At 36.7% G+C, this 19,204-nt stretch overlaps 1 protein-coding gene across 2 annotated transcripts; it reads left to right on the top strand.

The window, feature by feature from the left end:
- The first annotated feature begins 1,356 nt into the window (after nucleotides 1-1,356).
- Nucleotides 1,357-18,997, top strand: tmtc4 (transmembrane O-mannosyltransferase targeting cadherins 4). Of its 2 annotated transcripts, XM_028022340.1 has the most exons (18): nucleotides 1,358-1,806; nucleotides 1,938-2,139; nucleotides 2,274-2,389; nucleotides 5,439-5,655; nucleotides 9,269-9,356; nucleotides 11,100-11,200; nucleotides 11,379-11,471; nucleotides 11,643-11,804; nucleotides 13,064-13,266; nucleotides 13,450-13,624; nucleotides 14,260-14,391; nucleotides 14,503-14,582; nucleotides 14,668-14,775; nucleotides 14,881-15,022; nucleotides 16,075-16,189; nucleotides 18,209-18,321; nucleotides 18,482-18,551; nucleotides 18,724-18,997. In XM_028022340.1, the coding sequence occupies exons 2-18, from the start codon at nucleotides 1,978-1,980 to the stop codon at nucleotides 18,870-18,872; spliced, it is 2,226 nt and encodes a 741-aa protein (XP_027878141.1). In that variant the 5' UTR covers nucleotides 1,358-1,806; nucleotides 1,938-1,977; the 3' UTR covers nucleotides 18,873-18,997. The 2 variants fall into 2 exon arrangements, with proteins under 2 accessions (XP_027878142.1, XP_027878141.1); XM_028022341.1 differs by lacking the exons at nucleotides 18,209-18,321; nucleotides 18,482-18,551; nucleotides 18,724-18,997 and adding an exon at nucleotides 16,867-18,166 and having other exon boundaries at nucleotides 1,357-1,806.
- Nucleotides 18,998-19,204: the final 207 nt, after the last annotated feature.

Genomic DNA, 19,204 nt, shown 5'->3' on the forward strand with positions numbered 1-19,204 from the left:
CCCCCTCCTCATTATGCCCTCTGACCCACCCTCGCCATTCCTCTGGAAGTGATGCTAATAAAATGAATTCCAGCTGACTGACATGGGTTGGGAGTCAGGGGATGAAATCCATACTTCATGCATTTTGCATGTGTCAGTAATTAGGCAGTTTTGGGGTTGCTAAATGCTTTGGCCAACATATCTCTATGCCTGGATACACAAACAAATACGCATTTGAAAACATTTTCTTATCGAGCAAAATGCTAACATGCCAGAGACAAGAGATTAATGATATTAATGTATCCTTGAAGCAAGACCAAACTGGTAGCACTCATAAAAAATGTCTGATTAGATCCCAAGAGTGATGTTATTAAGCGTAGCTTTAATTATGTGTGCTTTCGTCTTGAATAAGTGTCTTGTTCTCTAACCATCCTTGAGACCCATTTTAAAGGTCTGAGAATGTGCCCCAGACCATCTTTTCCCCCTCCAGGCCCCTGGCTCTGACCATTAGGGAGATTCCTTATCTTCCCTAAGCAATGACAGGTGAAATGGAGCACAAAATCCCACAGCCTGCCATGGCTTCTCCGCAGCCTCAACACCTCCAACTCTCAGAGACATTACTCCTTTCATTTTTTTATTTGTTGTCCAAAATTTATGAATGGCAACAGATTAGTGATATTATTATTATTAATAATAATAATAATAATAATAATAATAATAATATAAAAACTGTGGTGAACCAAAGAACAGAAGTGATGCTATGTGTGATCTGGAAATACTTGCTTGCAGTCTGTTTGACCAAGGCAGCAGTTCACCGTCTGACTTGTTTGAGCCACAGCTTCATCTGATGTATTGTGAACAACATGCTTGCTACATCCGCTACTCTTCATAGTCAGAATAACGTTTAAATAAACATACTTCTTCAGTCCACATTGCTGTTTTTAAAAAATGCATTTTTTTAGGGGATTACTCTGTTGTAATATTGTAATCTTAAATGTTGTGTTATTGTTTCTTGTAAGTGGAAAATCTTCAGAATGAGCAAAAATACATCTGTAAAACATCACTCTGTGTATAATTGCCTCTAAAATATTTATTTTTAATAATTTTGGAGTGTTTAGTTGGTCTATAATATTCTTGTCAGTATTCTTCAAAAACTTTACCTTTAAAAAAAAGATAATTAAATAATTATATATATATATATATGTATATATATATATATATATATATATATATATATATATATATATATATATATATATATATATATATATATATATAATTCATTAATTTAAATCAAACATGTACCTTTATTTGCTCTTCTGCTGGCGACGTCCTCCCACGTGCCTCATTTGCGGCAAATAATTGGCTGAAATTGAGCACGTGACATTACGCTGAAGAGGAAGTTTTGGATCTTGAACGTGTGTGTTTGTTTACAGGCGTGAGCTCTCTAGCTGAATCTCTCCCGGAATATTTCTTATGACTAATTATCCCCATTTTTGTCTTGATAACCATCGAGAAATTCTCAACCAGTTGTGTCTGCATATGTTGCACGTTTACCGACGTGTTCTAACGGGAGTAGCACCTGCTAACTAGAGGTGCTAAAATTTAGCATTACTAGCTTGCAGGTGTTAGGTCTCCTTGACCTTAGATCCTCAAGAAGATTGGGCAGCGTAATTAAGACATTTGCAGTAAACTGGTTTTGCACAACTACCGACGTTGGAGGAAGCTGCTGGGGGACGTTCATCAATCGTCTTGCTGGCAGCGAAGCTAACATGAGGGTGAAACAAAACACGGTGACCTGTCAGAGCCTGTCTGTGCAAAGACAAGGTATGAATGCATAATAAGTTTATAGGCTGAGTTTACTTTGTGAGTCAGTTATTAGCATTTGAAGTGCATTCATAGCAGGTGACTTGTTGTAGATCCTGTGACTCTGCTTGCACCCATTTTCTTGGTCCCAGGGAGATGATGGTGATAGAACGAACAAAGAGCCCATGAATTATGGCACAGACCGAACTTTACTGGGATCACCACATCCCGCTGCCAAGGCTTGGTCCAGTCCAAGCCAAGGTCGCCGTCGCTGTGGTGGCGCTCCTGTGCTTCATCAACAGTTATGATGGAGAATTTGTATTTGATGACTCCGAAGCAATCGTCAACAACAAGGTTAGTTTCCCCTCTTTTTACTACTCATGCTTAACATGATTGTACTTTTGGAGTGCCAATTTTGCTACTATGTGACATGAATGCTGCAGGAGTGTCCTTGTTTTTTTTAATTTTTTTTTATTTTTGCATTGCAGGACCTGAAGCCAACAACTCCCCTGAGCAACATCTGGAGAAATGATTTCTGGGGAAGCAACCTGAGTAGCAACTCCAGTCACAAATCCTACCGACCGCTTACTGTCCTTACATTCAGGTAATGGATGGTGTTTTCTCTTTCCTTTTTGCACTTGCCCTTTAATTCTTAAAGTATCTGCTGGATTATTAATAATTTAACAAGATGCCACTATTTATTTCTTATTAAGACTGCAATTAGAGGAATGTTGCAGTTAGGACAAACTTAACTGATATAACATCTTGCATAATCCAAATAGTAATAGAAACAAACATGACATACCAACCTCATAAATAGAAGAGGGGAGGAGTGTCCTCTATTGCAGCACAAAGATATTCTTAATGTTTGTCTTTAATCTCAAATCATTCAGATATCAATTTTCTACTTTACCTCAAGCATTGACTTTTGACAAATCATTGTAACCTTAAAAAAAAAACCTTCAATGTGAGGGTGCAGCTAGTAGGTTACACAGTGATAATTAATGTTCCCATGCATTGCAAAATTATTCATAGTTATTGGAACACTTTCACTTTAGAACCACAAACTTCAATATCTTTTATTGGGATTTTATGCAAGAGAGTAACGCAACAAAGCACATTTATGTGAAGCAGAAGGAAAAAAAGGATGCTTGATTTTCAAATTGTTAAATAAATATCCTCATATTTATGTATTTGAAAAATAGATATTTGAAAATTGTAGTGTGCATATGTGTTCAGCCTCTTTTAGTATATTCCCCCAAAATAAAATGCAGTGGAAGCATTTGTCTTTGAAAAGCACTTAATTAGTCATTTACGTGCTACTGAGTTAGCTTTTCCATAACGACCTCAGAGTTTTGTTAGAGAACATTAATGAAGCAACAGCATTATGAATACCAAAATGTTCCAAAATATACCAAAACCTGACAGGTCAGGTCAAGTTTTAGTATACAGGAGCATTAGGTTATAAAACAATATGCCAAGCTTTTAACATCTTACAAAGGACTGTTCCAGCTGCTAAGAATGAAATGTTTGGCACAACACAAACTTACCAAGATATGGCTGAAAAAATATCATGGCACATCACCCTGAACACACCATTCCCACTGTGAAACATTATGGTGGCATTCTCATGCTGTTGGGTTCTTTTTGGTCAGAGTTGATAGGAACCATAATCCTAAATAATGGCAATGAAACAAAATAAGATGATAAATTCTTCAAAATGCCTGAGATTGGGATAGGAGTTCATCAAAACATTCAGGACTTTGTGGTAGTGCTACTAATTTTCTGTACTTCACTGAAATTATTTCTGTAATTTCAGTGATTTTGACAGGTCCATTAATAGTTCATCACTCTTAAAGGTTTGCATGATGCTAGCATGATAATAGTAAATATTATAAGGAAAAGAAATTGTGAAAAAGTGAAAATTTTTTGCAGTCAATTTTAATTTACAATTCCTTACAGCTTCCTTTGGTCCAAATTAGGTTTGCAGCAAAAGGTAACTGAATTAAGAGAAGTATAATGACCTTGGAAAATTGCCTGAGGCTCAACAAATCTATTTAATCTACACAACTTTTTGTTTGACACCTCTCTGGAAATTTATTTTTTTTTCTCTTTGGAGAGAGGCAGATGAAAGCGAAGACAGCTGCCTTGAGATAATAGGACTTTTTTATGTTACGTTGTAAAAAAATAACAGTAAATACAAAACAGAAATCTATCCACACCTGTCCATGCTGGCTCCAAGCACTGTGCCAGAAATATTTTGCACGTAAGAAGCTGCATACCAACATACTAATGTGAGATTTGGTTAAACTGAGGACAGAAGTGCTTCTGTATAAAAATGTATTACGGTACGTTTAAATGTCCAAGCAAATGGCTGAAGTTAGTTTTAATACTGTGATGCAGCTGATTTTTAATCTGTGGCATAAAGACCTTCAAGAGTGAAATGAGGATTCATTTCCAAAAAGCTGTCAGAAAGATTGTTAAACCGGTAGTTCATCTTGGTTAAGTAAGCTGTGTGAGTGAGGACAGATGTAAGAATTGTTGATTTACAACAATGCCCTGTCAAGACATATAGTTATTTATGAACAAAAAGAAACTGTGGAAACCGAAGAAATGTTTGTGCATTACATCGTAATTTTCTGCACAGAGTGGCTTATTAAAATGTTTATGCACCTTAAACTTTTTCTTGCATTTTGTTACATGACAGCCATAAACTTTAATGTGTTTTTGTGGCATTTTATGCGAAAGACTAACATAAAGCAGCATGTAATTGTTATGTAATATAATATATATACATGCATATATGTGCCTAAGATGTATACCTGAAAGGGTGAACACGCAGTGATGTGAAAAATTGTTTGTCCCCTTTTTAATTTCCAGTTTTTTTTCTATATTTGTCACACTTCAGTGTTTCAGAACATGAAACCAATTTAAATCAAGTCAAAGACAACACAAGTAAACACAAAGTGCAGTTTTTAAATTAAAGTGTTTATTATTAATGGAACAAAAAATCCAAACATACATGGTCCTGTGTATGTTTGAAAAAGTGATTGCCCCATAAATCTTTCAAGTGGCTGCCCCACAACTGCAATCAGCCGTTTATAAAAACTTGTATTGAGTTTTTTTCAGCGATGTGGAACCACTCATCTTTACAGAATTGTTCTAATTCAGCCACATTGGAGGGTTTTGAGCAAGAACTGACTCTTTAAGATCATGTCACAGCATCTCAATAGGATTCAGGTTAGGACTTTGACTAGGCCATTCCAACATATGTAATAAAATGCAAGAATAGTAAATTAGGAAGGAGGCAAACTGCTTTTCATGCCACTGTATATGCAAAGGTTGATCCCATAATTATCTGAACCTTTTTCTGCACACATTTTTCAAATGTCTAGTATGAAGGACTTTGGTTCAGTCCTAAACAACTGGACTGTTGTTTGCCAAAACAGTTCAGTTGTTGGTTGCTATTAATGATAAATGGCAAAACTGGTACATCCTAAATATTACATTGTGTTTCACCATGTTCCAACTACAATATCTTCACAGTACTTGTAGCACTACGTTTAACCCCACTAATGAACATTTGCTTGATTTTACCATTTCTGTCACTAATAAACATTTAGCAGCAGTTTCTTCTTGTTTTGCTGTTGCAGGTTAAACTACCTCATAGCAGGAGGCCTGCACCCTGTTGGCTTCCATGTACTAAACATCATCCTCCATGCTGTCATATCTGTCCTTATGATTGACATGTTTGCTATACTGATTGGTGGACTGGACTATGATGAGAAGGGTTGGACAGTGAACCATGCTCCAAAGACCTCTCTACTTGCTGCCATCTTCTTTGCTGCACACCCAGTTCATACAGAAAGTGTAAGTAGAATTCAGCGACTTTAGGATTAGTAATTAGTAGAAAAATCAGTAGAACTGAATTTTTGACTCTGTTAGTTGAAGTGCAAACGCTTTCAAATCAACCTAATTTCTGCTTACATTGAATAAAAAGAAAATTGATTCTTTAGAAACAGAGTAATGAATATATGTGGAGATATGAAGTTACCCTAATTTTTAGATTGTTCTTCAAAGCACACCAAATTTATTGCAACATTTCACACTAGAACAGGAAAGGGAACAGTTTAACCCAGAATGTTTTCAACTCTGCAACTCTGTTAAACTGTAACCCCCTATGGCTCATTTTTATAGAATTTTTTACATAAGTGACTTTCTCTATACTGCCTGTTTTTAAAATAAATCTTCACTGTTTTGGTTTATTGAATGAAGTGAATGAGATTTTAATCTTAGATTTTACTGATTCGACCAGATTACTCAAAGTTGTCTCCAATAATGTGACTGGGATATGACAAATAATCAAACGGGTCTGAACCTATTACAAGAGAATATAGGTCATGGCAGCTGTAGATTGTGGAATGAAGAATAAGACCAAAAGACAAAAAAATTGACCCCACTTCCCTATTCATAGCATTTATTAGTAAACCTAAGACTCCACTTTGGAAGCTTAATTCCTCTAATGACTAGAAATAATTTCATCCATTTGTCCTGTAAATAACTACACACTTAATATGTCCTCGACGTAACACAGCACAGTCCCAAAGTATGATAATCTAATGAGGGTTTAGACAACTGCACACTTTCTCTTGTGTTAAGTACTCTGTCTATTAGAGGAATTATGTTACTGAATCATTTCTTGTGTTTCATCTTTTAATTTTGTTCCTCAATTACGTCAACTAAAAATCACACAAAGGTTTTCACCTGTTACTTTACTCCAAATCATAGGTGTCAGATTTGGCCTGCTCTACATCAAATTCTTGTGTAAAAATAATATTTCAGGGTTTTGAACAGAAATTGTTCATCAGTTTTAAATTTTTTTTTGGAGTTTGCAGACATTTAGTCTTGTTTCAGAGTGTAACCAACAAAGAAACAACCTTTGGCTGTAAAGTTCCAGGTTGCCATCCCAAACAAAGGCCCTGTTTTCCGAATTGGTGATTTATATTTACAACCTGTTACACCTTTGCAAAGAGAGCAGTGAGCAACATTTCTGCAGGCAGTTTTGAAAGGGAACAGCCCTCTAGCTGTCAGTGAGTGCAATTTACATAAATAGCATGAAACCTTACTCTTCTGTAGAAACACACATGACAAACTGCCCAGAGAAGATGAAGGGTTCACTATAATTAAGTTCCAGTGTAAAAAGCTTTATTGTATTATACTTAAAACATGCCTTTTTTTTGTTCACACATTCACATCTGCTTGTTACGACGTGTCTAAAGATCCAGTTCAATGTCAGTTAGTTGTCTGTCATGTGTAGACATAGCACAGGTTCTTCACTTTGATCTTTGAATCTCTTTTAAGACTGAATGCTTTACAGATCAAAGCTAAACAGGCTAACATAAAATAACGACACACTGAAAATGAATGAAAATTTGCTAATTTAATATTAAAATCCTTTCAAAAAGCCTGAAGAAATATGGATCAGCAACACTGGACATTTTGCTTCCTGATGCATGGAAAAAAACGATAAAGAAAATAACTATTGACTTTTGCACAATAATATTTACCTCAAAACATTTATGAAGCTTTTCCAGGAGAAGTCAGGACACTGCTTGTAGGTAAGTTATTTTAGAGCATTTTTCAATATTAATAAAATAGTGATGAATTTTAGTCATGGATTAAAGATGACATATCTTTAATCAGGAAGACTAAGATTTTGAAATATGACTTTTTGAAAGGGGGTAATGCATAATAATTTAGAAAACCACTGTGAGCATCGGCACACTAGACCAAAACAAACACAGATGAAATGCAGTTTTTTTTTGACGGCTCATTAAATTGGATTCAGAGCTTATTCCTGTTTATTTGAGTTTTTATAATAAACGAAGACTGTCTTTAGTGATGGCAAAAGCTTAAAATCTGTTTGATTTTATTTAAATTGACCTTTTATTTAACCAAGAAGTTACTATTTAGATTAAGAATCTATTTTCCAAGGAAAACAATGCACATAATGTTATGCGCGGTTTTGCAATTAATCAAATCTATCATAAAATTTTTGGTTCTTGATCCAAATCTTGAATGATCATAAAGCAATAATTACTTTTCCTGTTAGTATTTTGGCAGTGTTTCACTTTGGAAGTATTCTCGTTTTTTTATTACATGTTTGATTTATGTGTACTTCACTACCATTTGAAGGCACCTGTGCAGTCTTGTTTCGGTAAGTCAGTACGAGCAAAGATGGCAAAAACGGGACAGGAGAAGCAGTAAAACGCCCCTCGCAGTTACCAATTGGCACATGTTTGTTGCGTTTGTTACGAGGGCACCGTTTGGTACCAGGTAAAAAAAGCCATTAAACAACCAAACTGCAAAAATGTGAAATGGTGGAAGGGCAAAAACGACCCTGGCAAGAGCAACAACGCAGGCAGCGTCTAAAAATATGAAATGTGGAGTCAGAGACACAAGTTATGTACAATTTGCTAGCTTGTGGTGTCTGCATCTCTCAGCAACATGATAAGTTTGTGCACCCACCTGCACTGTAACCGTGGTGTGTTTTATAAGGAACAAATACAGAAAGTGAGTGGAATTTATATAATATATTTTGCTAAAATTTAAATGAACCTTTGCCAGCTGCACTAAAATGTGGGCGAATCTGTTTGACCAAAAATGTTTTTAGTCATTATTTGTCATGAAAATTTTTTTATATGAATTTGTTTGCAATGATAGATTGATTTATCTTGCATTTACTCCGACATTACTTTCTATCTTAGATATATTTCATTCTTTTCTAATTTGTGTTTTTCCTTTTAACTTTAGCTTGACCAGCCTCCTTTCTAAAGGTGTACAGCCTATTCCACTCCAGATCTGCTCATGTTTGGGGCAACAAATAAACTTCTAACAGGCGATATTCCCTTATGGATGCATGGCATCTTGAAAAAGAAGTCCAGAGGTTTCAGCTCTAAACATCCATTGTCTGTGTGTCTAGAACAAAATCCCTGTCTCAGCTGGGTAACGCAGGGCCAAGGTGTGTGCAGTAGTGTGATCTATGCTGGGGTTCTTATTGACCTGCCAGCTTCTGTGGTTTTTGCAGTAAAAGTTGGCTGGAAGGCAGCAGTCCCCCCCTCAGCATTCTCTTTAATCATGCAGAGCAAGGACTGGGTAAAACCTGGGGGGGTTGGTGGGAGGAAGGCAGACTGCGGGCTTATGCCTGCTGTAGAAATCAAAGCAGGCAACCCTAGGATGCCAGCCATACTGTACCCACACACTGTACACAATACACACACCAACAGTAAGCATGCTGGTAATGAGCTCCTCGTATTTTCTGTTAAGATATGTTCAGTTTCAACTTGGCTTGGAATCTAGCACAAGTATTGTTAACAGTATTTAATCATTTAATTATATTTATTGAATAAAAACAATTTTATTTGGGGGGGACATTTTAAACATGCTGTATGTCTCTCTGGTTTGTCTCTTTTGTTTCAATAAGGTGGCAGGTGTCGTGGGTCGAGCGGACCTTTTATGCGCTCTCTTCTTTCAACTGTCTTTTCTCACATACTGCAAAGCTTTTAACAAAGGTAAGGAATCCAATACAAGTATTTGTTCTTTATTATACAACAAAATAGTATTGCATTTGTCTTTGTGAAATCTCAATAAGCAACATTATGTTTTATAACTGCAAAACATTTAAAAACTTCTTTCCCAAAATCAGGATTCTTATATAGTTTCATAATGCACAGAATGTGTTTTCTTATTTTCCAAGTCAAGGTAAATATGGAAAACAGGAAGTGGAATATGCAATTTTCTGGGACATTTTTCTTCCCCTGAATTTGCCACATCAAAACTTGACTTTGACATTTTAGATAACGGTATTTTGGTTTCTGGCTGAGAAACTAAAAATACAGCGAGTAAAATAATTGATGAAAATGTCAACATTTTTCTCAGTAAATAAATTTCGACTAGCCCTATTAAAATGAAAATTTGAACAAGCCAATGAAATACTAGAATCGTATATATTCTGGTCAAGTGAGCTCAATTTTGAACTTTTGGGATCTCATTGCACACTGTTTGTTGGAGAAATGTTGCTGAACACCCCATGATGCCATACCTGTTGTGATGTTTGTAGAACAGCAATGTAGGCTATTGTTCAACATATGGTTTTTGCAGACTTTATATGATTAAAAGAGAAATGAATGCAGGAGTGTACATGGCAACATGGTTCTCAACTAGAAAAGGATGGACTGTGACAGTGACTGAGGGTCAGTCTCTGCCTAAAGCACTTTTAGGATTTAAATGTCTTGTTTACTAGTGATGATGGGATGAAGTAGGAGTTGGATGGACACATCAGCAGGTGTGATGGCACTGCTCCAGTCTGTTGTGGTGAAAAATGAGCTGAAGCAAACAGCACATTTTTTTTGTTTTTATTTAGCGGTCCATCTGTGTTCTGATCAACATCTTTGGCCATGAGATATTGATCATCACCAAAATAATGACATTATGGATACAAGTAGCCAAAATTAGTTTCCTCCTTAGGGTGGTCAGATTCAGTCTGACTCAGTCAGACTGAATCTGACCACCCTAAGGAACTTTTTGAGCGCCATCATCTGCAGGCGCCATTGCTTTTCTTCATCAAAAGGAGTCAGTGAAGGTGGTTTGGGCATCAGGGTGTTTCCTGGTCATTTCCCTTAGGACGTTCTACTGACATACCTATCTGGACTACTTTGTGTAGTGTATGTATGAAACAATTACTTTGGCTGTTACTATATGGTGAGTATAATAAATATAGTCTATTTGTCAGTCACAAATACACACTGTTAAAAATATATTTTATATATTAGATATACTCTTGTTCAACAATACAACAATGTCCATTTCGTTGGTTATCAGGGTTTTAAACTTTCTCTGGAGTTCTTTAAACTGATGTTCTATGGTTCAGATGCCAAGCAAAGCACTGAAACATTGAATTAAATATTCATAAAGAGTATAAAGGCATCAAAGACCAAAAATTGTATATTAAAAAATCTGTCCTGATTTGAAAGGTCTCGGCATTATATACTTCAAACTGAACTGAAGTCCAGATGATAGAAAGGCCCTTTATAAACCTCAGAAAAAAAACTCACATCTTATTTCCTGGCTAGTGAAGCATACAATCAAAACAAAACCTGATGACTGTCTAAAAGTGTTTTCAATGTAAATGTTTCGTACCTAAAATGTTATAGAAATTGTCAAATAAAAAAAAAATCTATAAACGTGGAAATGTCTGAATAGTGAGTAGGAACAATGTAAATCTTCTATAACCGGTGTGATCTGTATCTCCTCAGGGAAGGACAGAGATGCCAGGTTTTCAGTCCAATGGGTTGTGGTTAGTCTTGTGTTGTGTGCTGCGGCAATGCTTTGTAAAGAACAGGGCATCACTGTCTTGGTATGAAAATCTTCCTTTTTTTTATTTTAGAATTCGTTCAGTCTGTCTTAGCAATACAAGAAAACAATTACTGTGATTGTGCCACACTTGGTTGCTCTTCCTACTGTCCTAAACTCTGCATCTAATAACTAAAAGATCACTGACGTGCATAACCTGTGTGAATATATCTTCCCCTCAGGGTGTGAATGCAGCCTTTGATGTTCTACTGATCTGTAACGTTAATGTCTATGAACTTGGCCACAGGCTTCTCTTCAGGAAGAATTCTCCTGATGTAAGTTAAAAATTTATTCTTCACATTTTGTGTAATAATTTATGTCTTCTCTGTATAATTAATGTCACATTTCATATATTATATCCTGTAAAGCTGAGTGAATTAGAGAATACATAATCCTGATGACTCGTTGCTTGAAATTCTTAGTAACAGTTTTTAATGTTTTCACAGCTAAGCGAGATTCTTCGGACAGGTTTGCTGAAACGATTGGGTCTTATGAGCCTTGGCGGCCTCTCGATGCTCTATGCACGCTGGAGGATCATGGGCACAGGACCGCCGGCATTCACAGAAGTAGACAACCCGGCCTCTTTTGAAGAATATATGTTTATTAGAGTAAGTAAGCTTTTTAAAGGATTCAACAATGAATCATTATTTATAGTCAGACCCAGTTTATTCGACAAATTCTTGGTAGACAGTAGGCATCATTGTTTTAACCTTAGTATGTGGGGAAAAAAAAGTGTCGGCTAATAGTCTGGAAATTACAGTAGTGTATGTTCATCTTTTTAAATAACATATTAAATTACTGAATCACTTAACAGCAGTTTTAGTCTTACTTTTACAATTTTGTTTTATATATTTATTTATATAATTTGTTTGTATACTTTTTAAGTATTTTACCAATCAGGGTAAATATGGAGAATATTTGTTATCCCAAGTTTCTAAAACTATAACAACCTAAATATGTACAAATACAGCACTGAGTGCTGTATTGGCATCGATTACATCTTCGAAAATCCAGAGGCTTATTGATGTCAAGTTTCACAATTTTGTGCGTCATATGGATTTCTTAAATTCATAGACTAAATTAAATTAGGCAAGAGAAAATGTAGAACTATTTTTAATTGCTTCTTTTTCTTTGTATCTGATCTAGGTAAGCTACTACAGTCTTACAGAATATAACAAAATGACAAATTGCATTTTGAGAACCTGAATGTTAACCATTTGAGTTTAACCAGTCCGAAACGGTGCATGTTTCCACCTGAATGTCAAAAGTGGCCAGAAAATACAGAAAAACACAGCTTACCTTTTTTCTTTTCTCTTTGTCTATGTTTTAAAGTGCAATTATAACATCATCCAATGTTCTGCCATCTTTAAATAATGTAATTGTAGATTTTATTCAAACGTTTCCAGCTCAGCCACAGTTTTCAGCTGGCTGAAAAAAAACAACTTTAAGCTGATGGCAGTACAAGACATGTTATGCTGCTTATACTACAGGTTTTCTAATTGATTATCAAGAAATGTTTAAAAATGTTGATTTTTAGAACATGAAATGCTTTGCAAAGTAATTATACCACTAGAACTTTTTCCCCAACACAAATACCAATACATTGCTGCGTAGTATAATTGTGAAGTGAAAAGGAAATGATTCACTGTATCATTTAAAAACCTTTTTTTTTTCTTTTTTTAATTTGCGAAGTTTCATTTAAAAACCTTTATAGTTTTGGGCATTTGTATTCCATCACCATTAGTCTGATGCCCTTAAATAAAACGCATGAACTTTACTGTCAAATTTGAAAATGTTTCCCTTTTTCTTCCTTTCTGGGCTCTCTCTCATTTTCTCCCCCCCTCGTTCTTTCGTTTTTGATTGGCAGATTGTGAACTATAATTACTACTACTGTCTTAATGCCTGGCTGCTGCTGTGTCCCTGGTGGCTGTGTTTTGATTGGTCCATGGGCTGTGTGCCTCTCATTAAGTCGGCCACTGATTGGAGGGTGGTGTGGCTGCTGCTGCTCTGGTGTGTCCTGATAGGCTTGATAAGCCAAGCCTTATGCTCGCCGGACAGCCAGAGGAGGAGGTAAGCTGGCAGAGCTCACTAGTGCTTCCTGTAGATAAAGTAAAGTATATGTTATATATATATTGTCTTACACTGCACAACTATTATAGTAAAAAAAAACAATCCCACACAGTTGCTAATTTCAGCTTCTATTTCCATACAGTGTGACATGGATTGAGTTTTGTATCCTCTCTTCTCTCAAAGGACGCTGACCTTTGGCCTGGTGCTGCTAGTCGTCCCATTCCTGCCTGCATGTAACATTTTCTTTAGAGTTGGCTTTGTTGTTGCTGAGAGGGTGCTCTACCTGTCTTCAGCTGGATACTGCTTACTCTTGGCCTACTCCCTCGGACACTGCTGCTACCGATGGATCAAATACAAGGTGTTGTGTTAATCATCCCCCCTATTAAATAAAGTTAAAGAGTAACAAAACCTAACATTTAAAAGGTGGGATTTCCTGTTTCACCGACTTTTTTTTTGCTTTGGCCAGGTCACAATGTCCTGGATTTTATGTATTTAATTGAATTCTGGCTTTATTCACCTTATTTTGTTCAGTGATGCACACTGAATGCAAACATTGATGGAGAGAAAAATATGAGAAATGACTAAAATAATACCTGTAAATGCTAAATATGCCAGCCACATTTATTGGCACCCCTGGGAAGGATGTACAATAGGCTTTTAGGCAATTGCTTTTTCTGCAGTAATTTCATAACAAAAGATTTTTTTCCAAAGCTTACATTTCTTTCAATGAACTTATTCAATACGGTAAGAGATCTCATGTTAAGAAATAATTGCTTTTAACATTATCTTAGATTAAGGTTTTCAGCGTTTCTCATTGTGAAATAATTGCACAGCAAAAAGTTTTGAACTCCCTTTAAGGCCTTTTTTGTACGTTTTACCAGATGTTCCATTAAATGCTGCAGTACTATATTTCACAGTTATTATTGCTATAAAGGTTTTAAGCCGAATACTCTGGTCCTCTGTTAAATATCTCCCTATGTTTTCTTTTTCCAGAAACTGACATGTGTCATGCTGCTTGCTCTGTTATGTATGTATGTAGTCCGCTGCGCCCTCCGCAGTCACCAGTGGCGGTCAGAACAAAGCCTCTTCTCCAATGCCCTGTCTGTCTGTCCACTCAATGCCAAAGTATATATATATTTATTTTCCTTCCTTTTTTCTGGCAGAATATATTATCTTTCAAAAGTATTCTGTTTTCAGTGAGAACAAACCGTGTTTGTTTCCTGACCTTCTCCTCAGGTACATTATAATGTTGGTAAAAACCTGGCTGATAGAGGAAACACTACTGCTGCTGTTAAGTATTACAGGGAGGCTGTCAGGTAGGCTTCTTCATAAGTAAATATAATTTATAGAACTTTAAAAAAAACAAGAAACTGACCTGTGTTGTGTGTTTTTGGCCTTCAGACTACATCCGAACTACGTCCATGCAATGAACAACCTCGGAAACATCCTGAAGGAGCAGAATGAACTTAGTGAAGCAGAGCAGCTCTTGTCTAAAGCTGTTGCTGTTCAGTATGTTGTCCTAAAAAAATACCCCCAAAAAACAAATCATCTCAAATCACCTAAACTGTTATCCTTTTCATAAGCTCAGTAATTGTTTTCTCCAAATTTGTCTAGACCTGATTTTGCTGCTGCATGGATGAACCTCGGCATAGTTCAGAACAGCCTTAGGAAGTTTGATGCAGCAGAGGAGAGCTACTGGAACGCCCTCCGCTACCGGAGAAAATACCCAGACTGCTACTATAACCTGGGTCGCCTGGTGAGGTTTTCTCAGTTCAGCTGCTTCATTGAAAGAGATAAACTACATCAATTTACATTGCCTGACAAAAGTATTCACACCCATTGAATTTTTCACATGTTGCTGAGTCACAGGGAGACCTCAGTGGATTTTATTAGGATTTCATGTGATGAAATCAGACTAAACTTTTAGAAACGTTTCACATGTAAAAATCTGTAACTTGTGGGATGCATTTGTACTCAACCCCCTTTACTTTGGTACCCCTAAATAACATCCAGTTGAACCAACTGTCTCCTTAGTGGTAAATAATTTCTGTGTAATGTAATCTCAAATTTGGAATCTTGTCAGGGTTGATGGGAAGAAGAATGATGCAGGTTTTATCCAGGAAGAAAACCAGTTACGGGTTCCAAAAGACTTTTAGTAACTGGGGTGAAAGTTCACTTTACAGCAGGTTAAAACCCTAAACACATAGCTTGAGCTACAAAAGTCGTTTGGATCAAAGCATGTTAATATGTCAGAATTCTACATATTCCAGACTTAAATTCGGATGAGAATTTGTTGCATGACTTGACAGTTGCTGTTCAGACTCTCTTCATCTAATCTGACTGAAATTGAGCCAGTTTGCAAAGAAAAAAAGACAAAAATGTCAATTGTTAGACGTGCACAGCTGGTGAGGACATCCCTTAAAAACTTGCAACTATAAAAGCAGCAAAAGGAGGGTTTATAAAATGTTGCCTCATCTGGGCTTAACATAGTTTTGCCTTTTTTGAGTTTTCATATTTGTAAAAATGTGAAAAAACATGTTTTTCCTTCCACTTAAAAAAATTAACAGATAATCCTCAACAGTGCTGATTGGTCTCATAAAATCTCAACCAAATGCATTGAAGTTTGTATTGTGACGTCTCAAACCGTGGAAAACTTCAAACGGTGTGATTGCTTGTACAAGGTTGCTTCTTATAGTTGGTTTTTATGGATCATAAAAGCCAACTACATAAAATATATTTGCTTTATATTTGTAAACCTTTTCCAAATTTAAAACCGTTTATCATGGACTTTCTTTAATGTTGTGATAGTATGCTGACCAGAACAAACATGTGGATGCCCTGAATGCCTGGAGGAATGCAACTATGCTTAAACCTGACCACAGTCTGGCTTGGAACAACATGGTTATTCTGCTGGACAATACCGGTAAGGACAATAAAAAATAGACACATTCAAATACAACTTTTATTTCTACCCCAATAAACACTAAAAACCATTTTTACTTGCCTTTTCTTTTAGTGCTGGCGCTGCTAAAAACAAAAAATGTAATTATGATTTAGTTTACTATATTAAAACTGTGTGTTTTGAATGCAGTTTTGTTACAGCATTAACTGCCAAACACACACGTGCACATGCACAGGCACCCTTGTTGTTTTCAGAAATGCAGGAAATCTAAATGGCCAACAAGATTAGACCGGAAGAGCAGGAACCACCAATGCTTGAAATTTATGTATTAAAGCTTTTGTGTTGTGAGTTTTGGAGGCACTCTTCCCTGCCGTGTGGAGAATGCTCTGATTTCCAAACGCTCGAGCCGTTTTGTCAGAAGCTGCTCCCGTGAGGGCGGAGTCTCCCAGGAGGGCAGTGGAACCGTCCAATCAGGGCCCAGCGTGTCTTCTGATCAAAAGAGCGCAGAACAGCCAGAACAGCGCCCCCCTCAGAGCTTCCCCTGCCGCAGTTTGCTCCCCGAAATCTCACACAAATAATTCTGCCCGTCTCCCCAAATCCTGCAGTAAACCATAAAAAAGCCAAAAAGCAAAACATTGGGGGTCGTTTTGAAATGGAGGAGATATTGTTTGGCATTCACCATTTTTCTTTTGATACAGATAACACAAACAAAAGGCACGCACTTGATCAGATGTTGGCAGGCTGCATGTGTGAAGGGCACAGGCCGTGAGTCAGGAGATGACTACCATTGTTTTGCCCTCTGTTTCTCTTGTCTGCCTCTTCTTTCTCCATTTCTGGCCAGACATCAGACAGATCTGTGACACAGATCAATAACTCAGTGGGCCTTGCGTTCAGCTGTAATTAGGAGACTAAACCACTCCTCCATGTGAGACGGTGGGAGGGGGGGGGAGCTTTAGATAGTGTTTACCAATAAATCAGAGAGGGTCTTTGTGTCTTCGTGTTGCTTTTTTTTCTTTTTTTTTTGCCTTGCATAAGAATTCATACCTTGTTTTTATTTTTGTTTTTTAAATTTGTCACGTTACAACAATTTGCATTGTTTTATTGGGATTTTATGCTCTAGGCCAGCACAAAGTTGTGTATAATTGAAAAGTGGAAGGAAAATGATTCATAATTTTCAGACGTTTCTACAAATAAATTTGAATTCATCTTTCTAGACTCAATACTTTGTAGAACCACCTTTTTCTGATGAGGGCTTCAGATAACAGCTCCAAGCAATATATTGTCATTCCAATAGCGTATCACAAAGGACTATTTAGAATGCTATGATTCTTGGCTAATGTATTACAAGTGTTATTTTTTCATATTATTAACCCAGTTAGAGTCTCATAGCAACAGATACTCACACAGAACCCATATGACCACCAAAAGGTAATGCTAAAGGTCACAGAGTGGAAGAAGTATAGAGGAGGAGGAGGGCAAAGAAGACAAGATATTGCAACTGATTTTTTTTCAATGTAGTATTTTTTACAAATATTACCTCCATCACAAGATTTCTGGTTATCATGCAGCCTTAGCTGCAAGTCTTTTGGGGTATAACTCGCATTTTTAAAACAGAAATATTTGCCCTTTTTTGCACAATTACTAAAGATCAGTCAGATTGGATGCAGCACATTTATGAACACGAGTCTTGCCCCAAATCTTCCACTGAATTTGAGTCTGGATTTGTTTTTCCCATAGGGTTATTTGTAAAAATTAATTAAGGTATAAAATCTTGTGACTTTTGTACCTTCCACTTCACAAACATGCACTACTTTCTGTTGGTCCCTCACATAAAATTCAAACAAATGCAATAAAGCCTGCAGTTATGTGACAAAATGTGAAGGTTTGTAAGCAAGATACTCCATCTAAAATTCTTTTTACATTTGTAACTTTCTTCCTCTGTCCTTTTTGTTTCCTTAGCCTGGTGCTTGCATTGTTTTTAAGATCCTTGGTGTCTCTCATGATGATGCTTTGATTTTTGTGAAACTTTTTCTGTTCAAGGTAACCTGGGCCAGGCAGAGCTGATTGGCCGAGAGGCTCTGAAGCTCCTCCCCAATGACCACACCATCATGTTTTCACTGGCTAACGTCTTGGGGAAATTACAGAAATACAAGGTGAGTCAACATGGCTAAAAAAATAAAGAAAAAATGGATGATTGTTAAGAATTAGATTTTTTTTTTCAATCACATCCAGGTGTTATATATATATATATATATATATTTTTATGAGTAAAAACAAGAATCCTATTTTCTGTTTTGCTTAAACTTCTTTTAGGAGTCAGAGAGTTTCTTTCTTCACGCCCTTCGGATCAAACCAAATGCTGCTGGTTGCCATGGCAACTTAGGTAAAGCCACAGCAGTTTTGATTTTGTGAGCACAGAGAAATTCAGAGACATCAAAAACTAACACTAAAAATATTTATTCTAGCAGAAGCAACATTGAGTAGGCTACATGTTTTGAAGGCTTTTAATCAATTAAATCACAACCGCTGAATCCTGGTCTTGTGTTTGTTCTCAGCTGTGTTGTATCATCGCTGGGGGAAGCTGGAGCTGGCAAAGAAACACTACGAGCTGTCTCTAAAGTTGGACCCTGAGGCTCCTGGGACCAGAGACAACTACAACATGCTGCGACGCAAACTGGACCAGCTTAAACACAGCGCGCCCTGAGGGAACCCAACAGGGACCCCTGCCTGCTATAAAATACATTTTCCACTGTTTCATTTTGTATTATTTTATCTCACTTGTTCTTCCTTTGAACATTTTGAAATAAAGACCACAGTCTGTGTGCCAGGCTTCAGTTTTTATTCCTTAAAAGGGAAAAGAAATGTTGCAAAATGTTTTGTAGTTTAACTGTTATTACAAACTCTTTCATGTATGAGACCTAAGCGTCAGGTACCTAATTGGATTTCATGGGGGTGTAGTGATCAGGGGTGTTAGGATACTTCTCCTGTTTTGAAGCTTCGTTTGAAAACCATGTGGACCTGATCCACGGTGAACCC

The sequence above is a fragment of the Xiphophorus couchianus genome, chromosome 7, assembly GCF_001444195.1.
Source record: "Xiphophorus couchianus chromosome 7, X_couchianus-1.0, whole genome shotgun sequence".
In the NCBI taxonomy this organism is placed as follows: domain Eukaryota; kingdom Metazoa; phylum Chordata; class Actinopteri; order Cyprinodontiformes; family Poeciliidae; genus Xiphophorus; species Xiphophorus couchianus.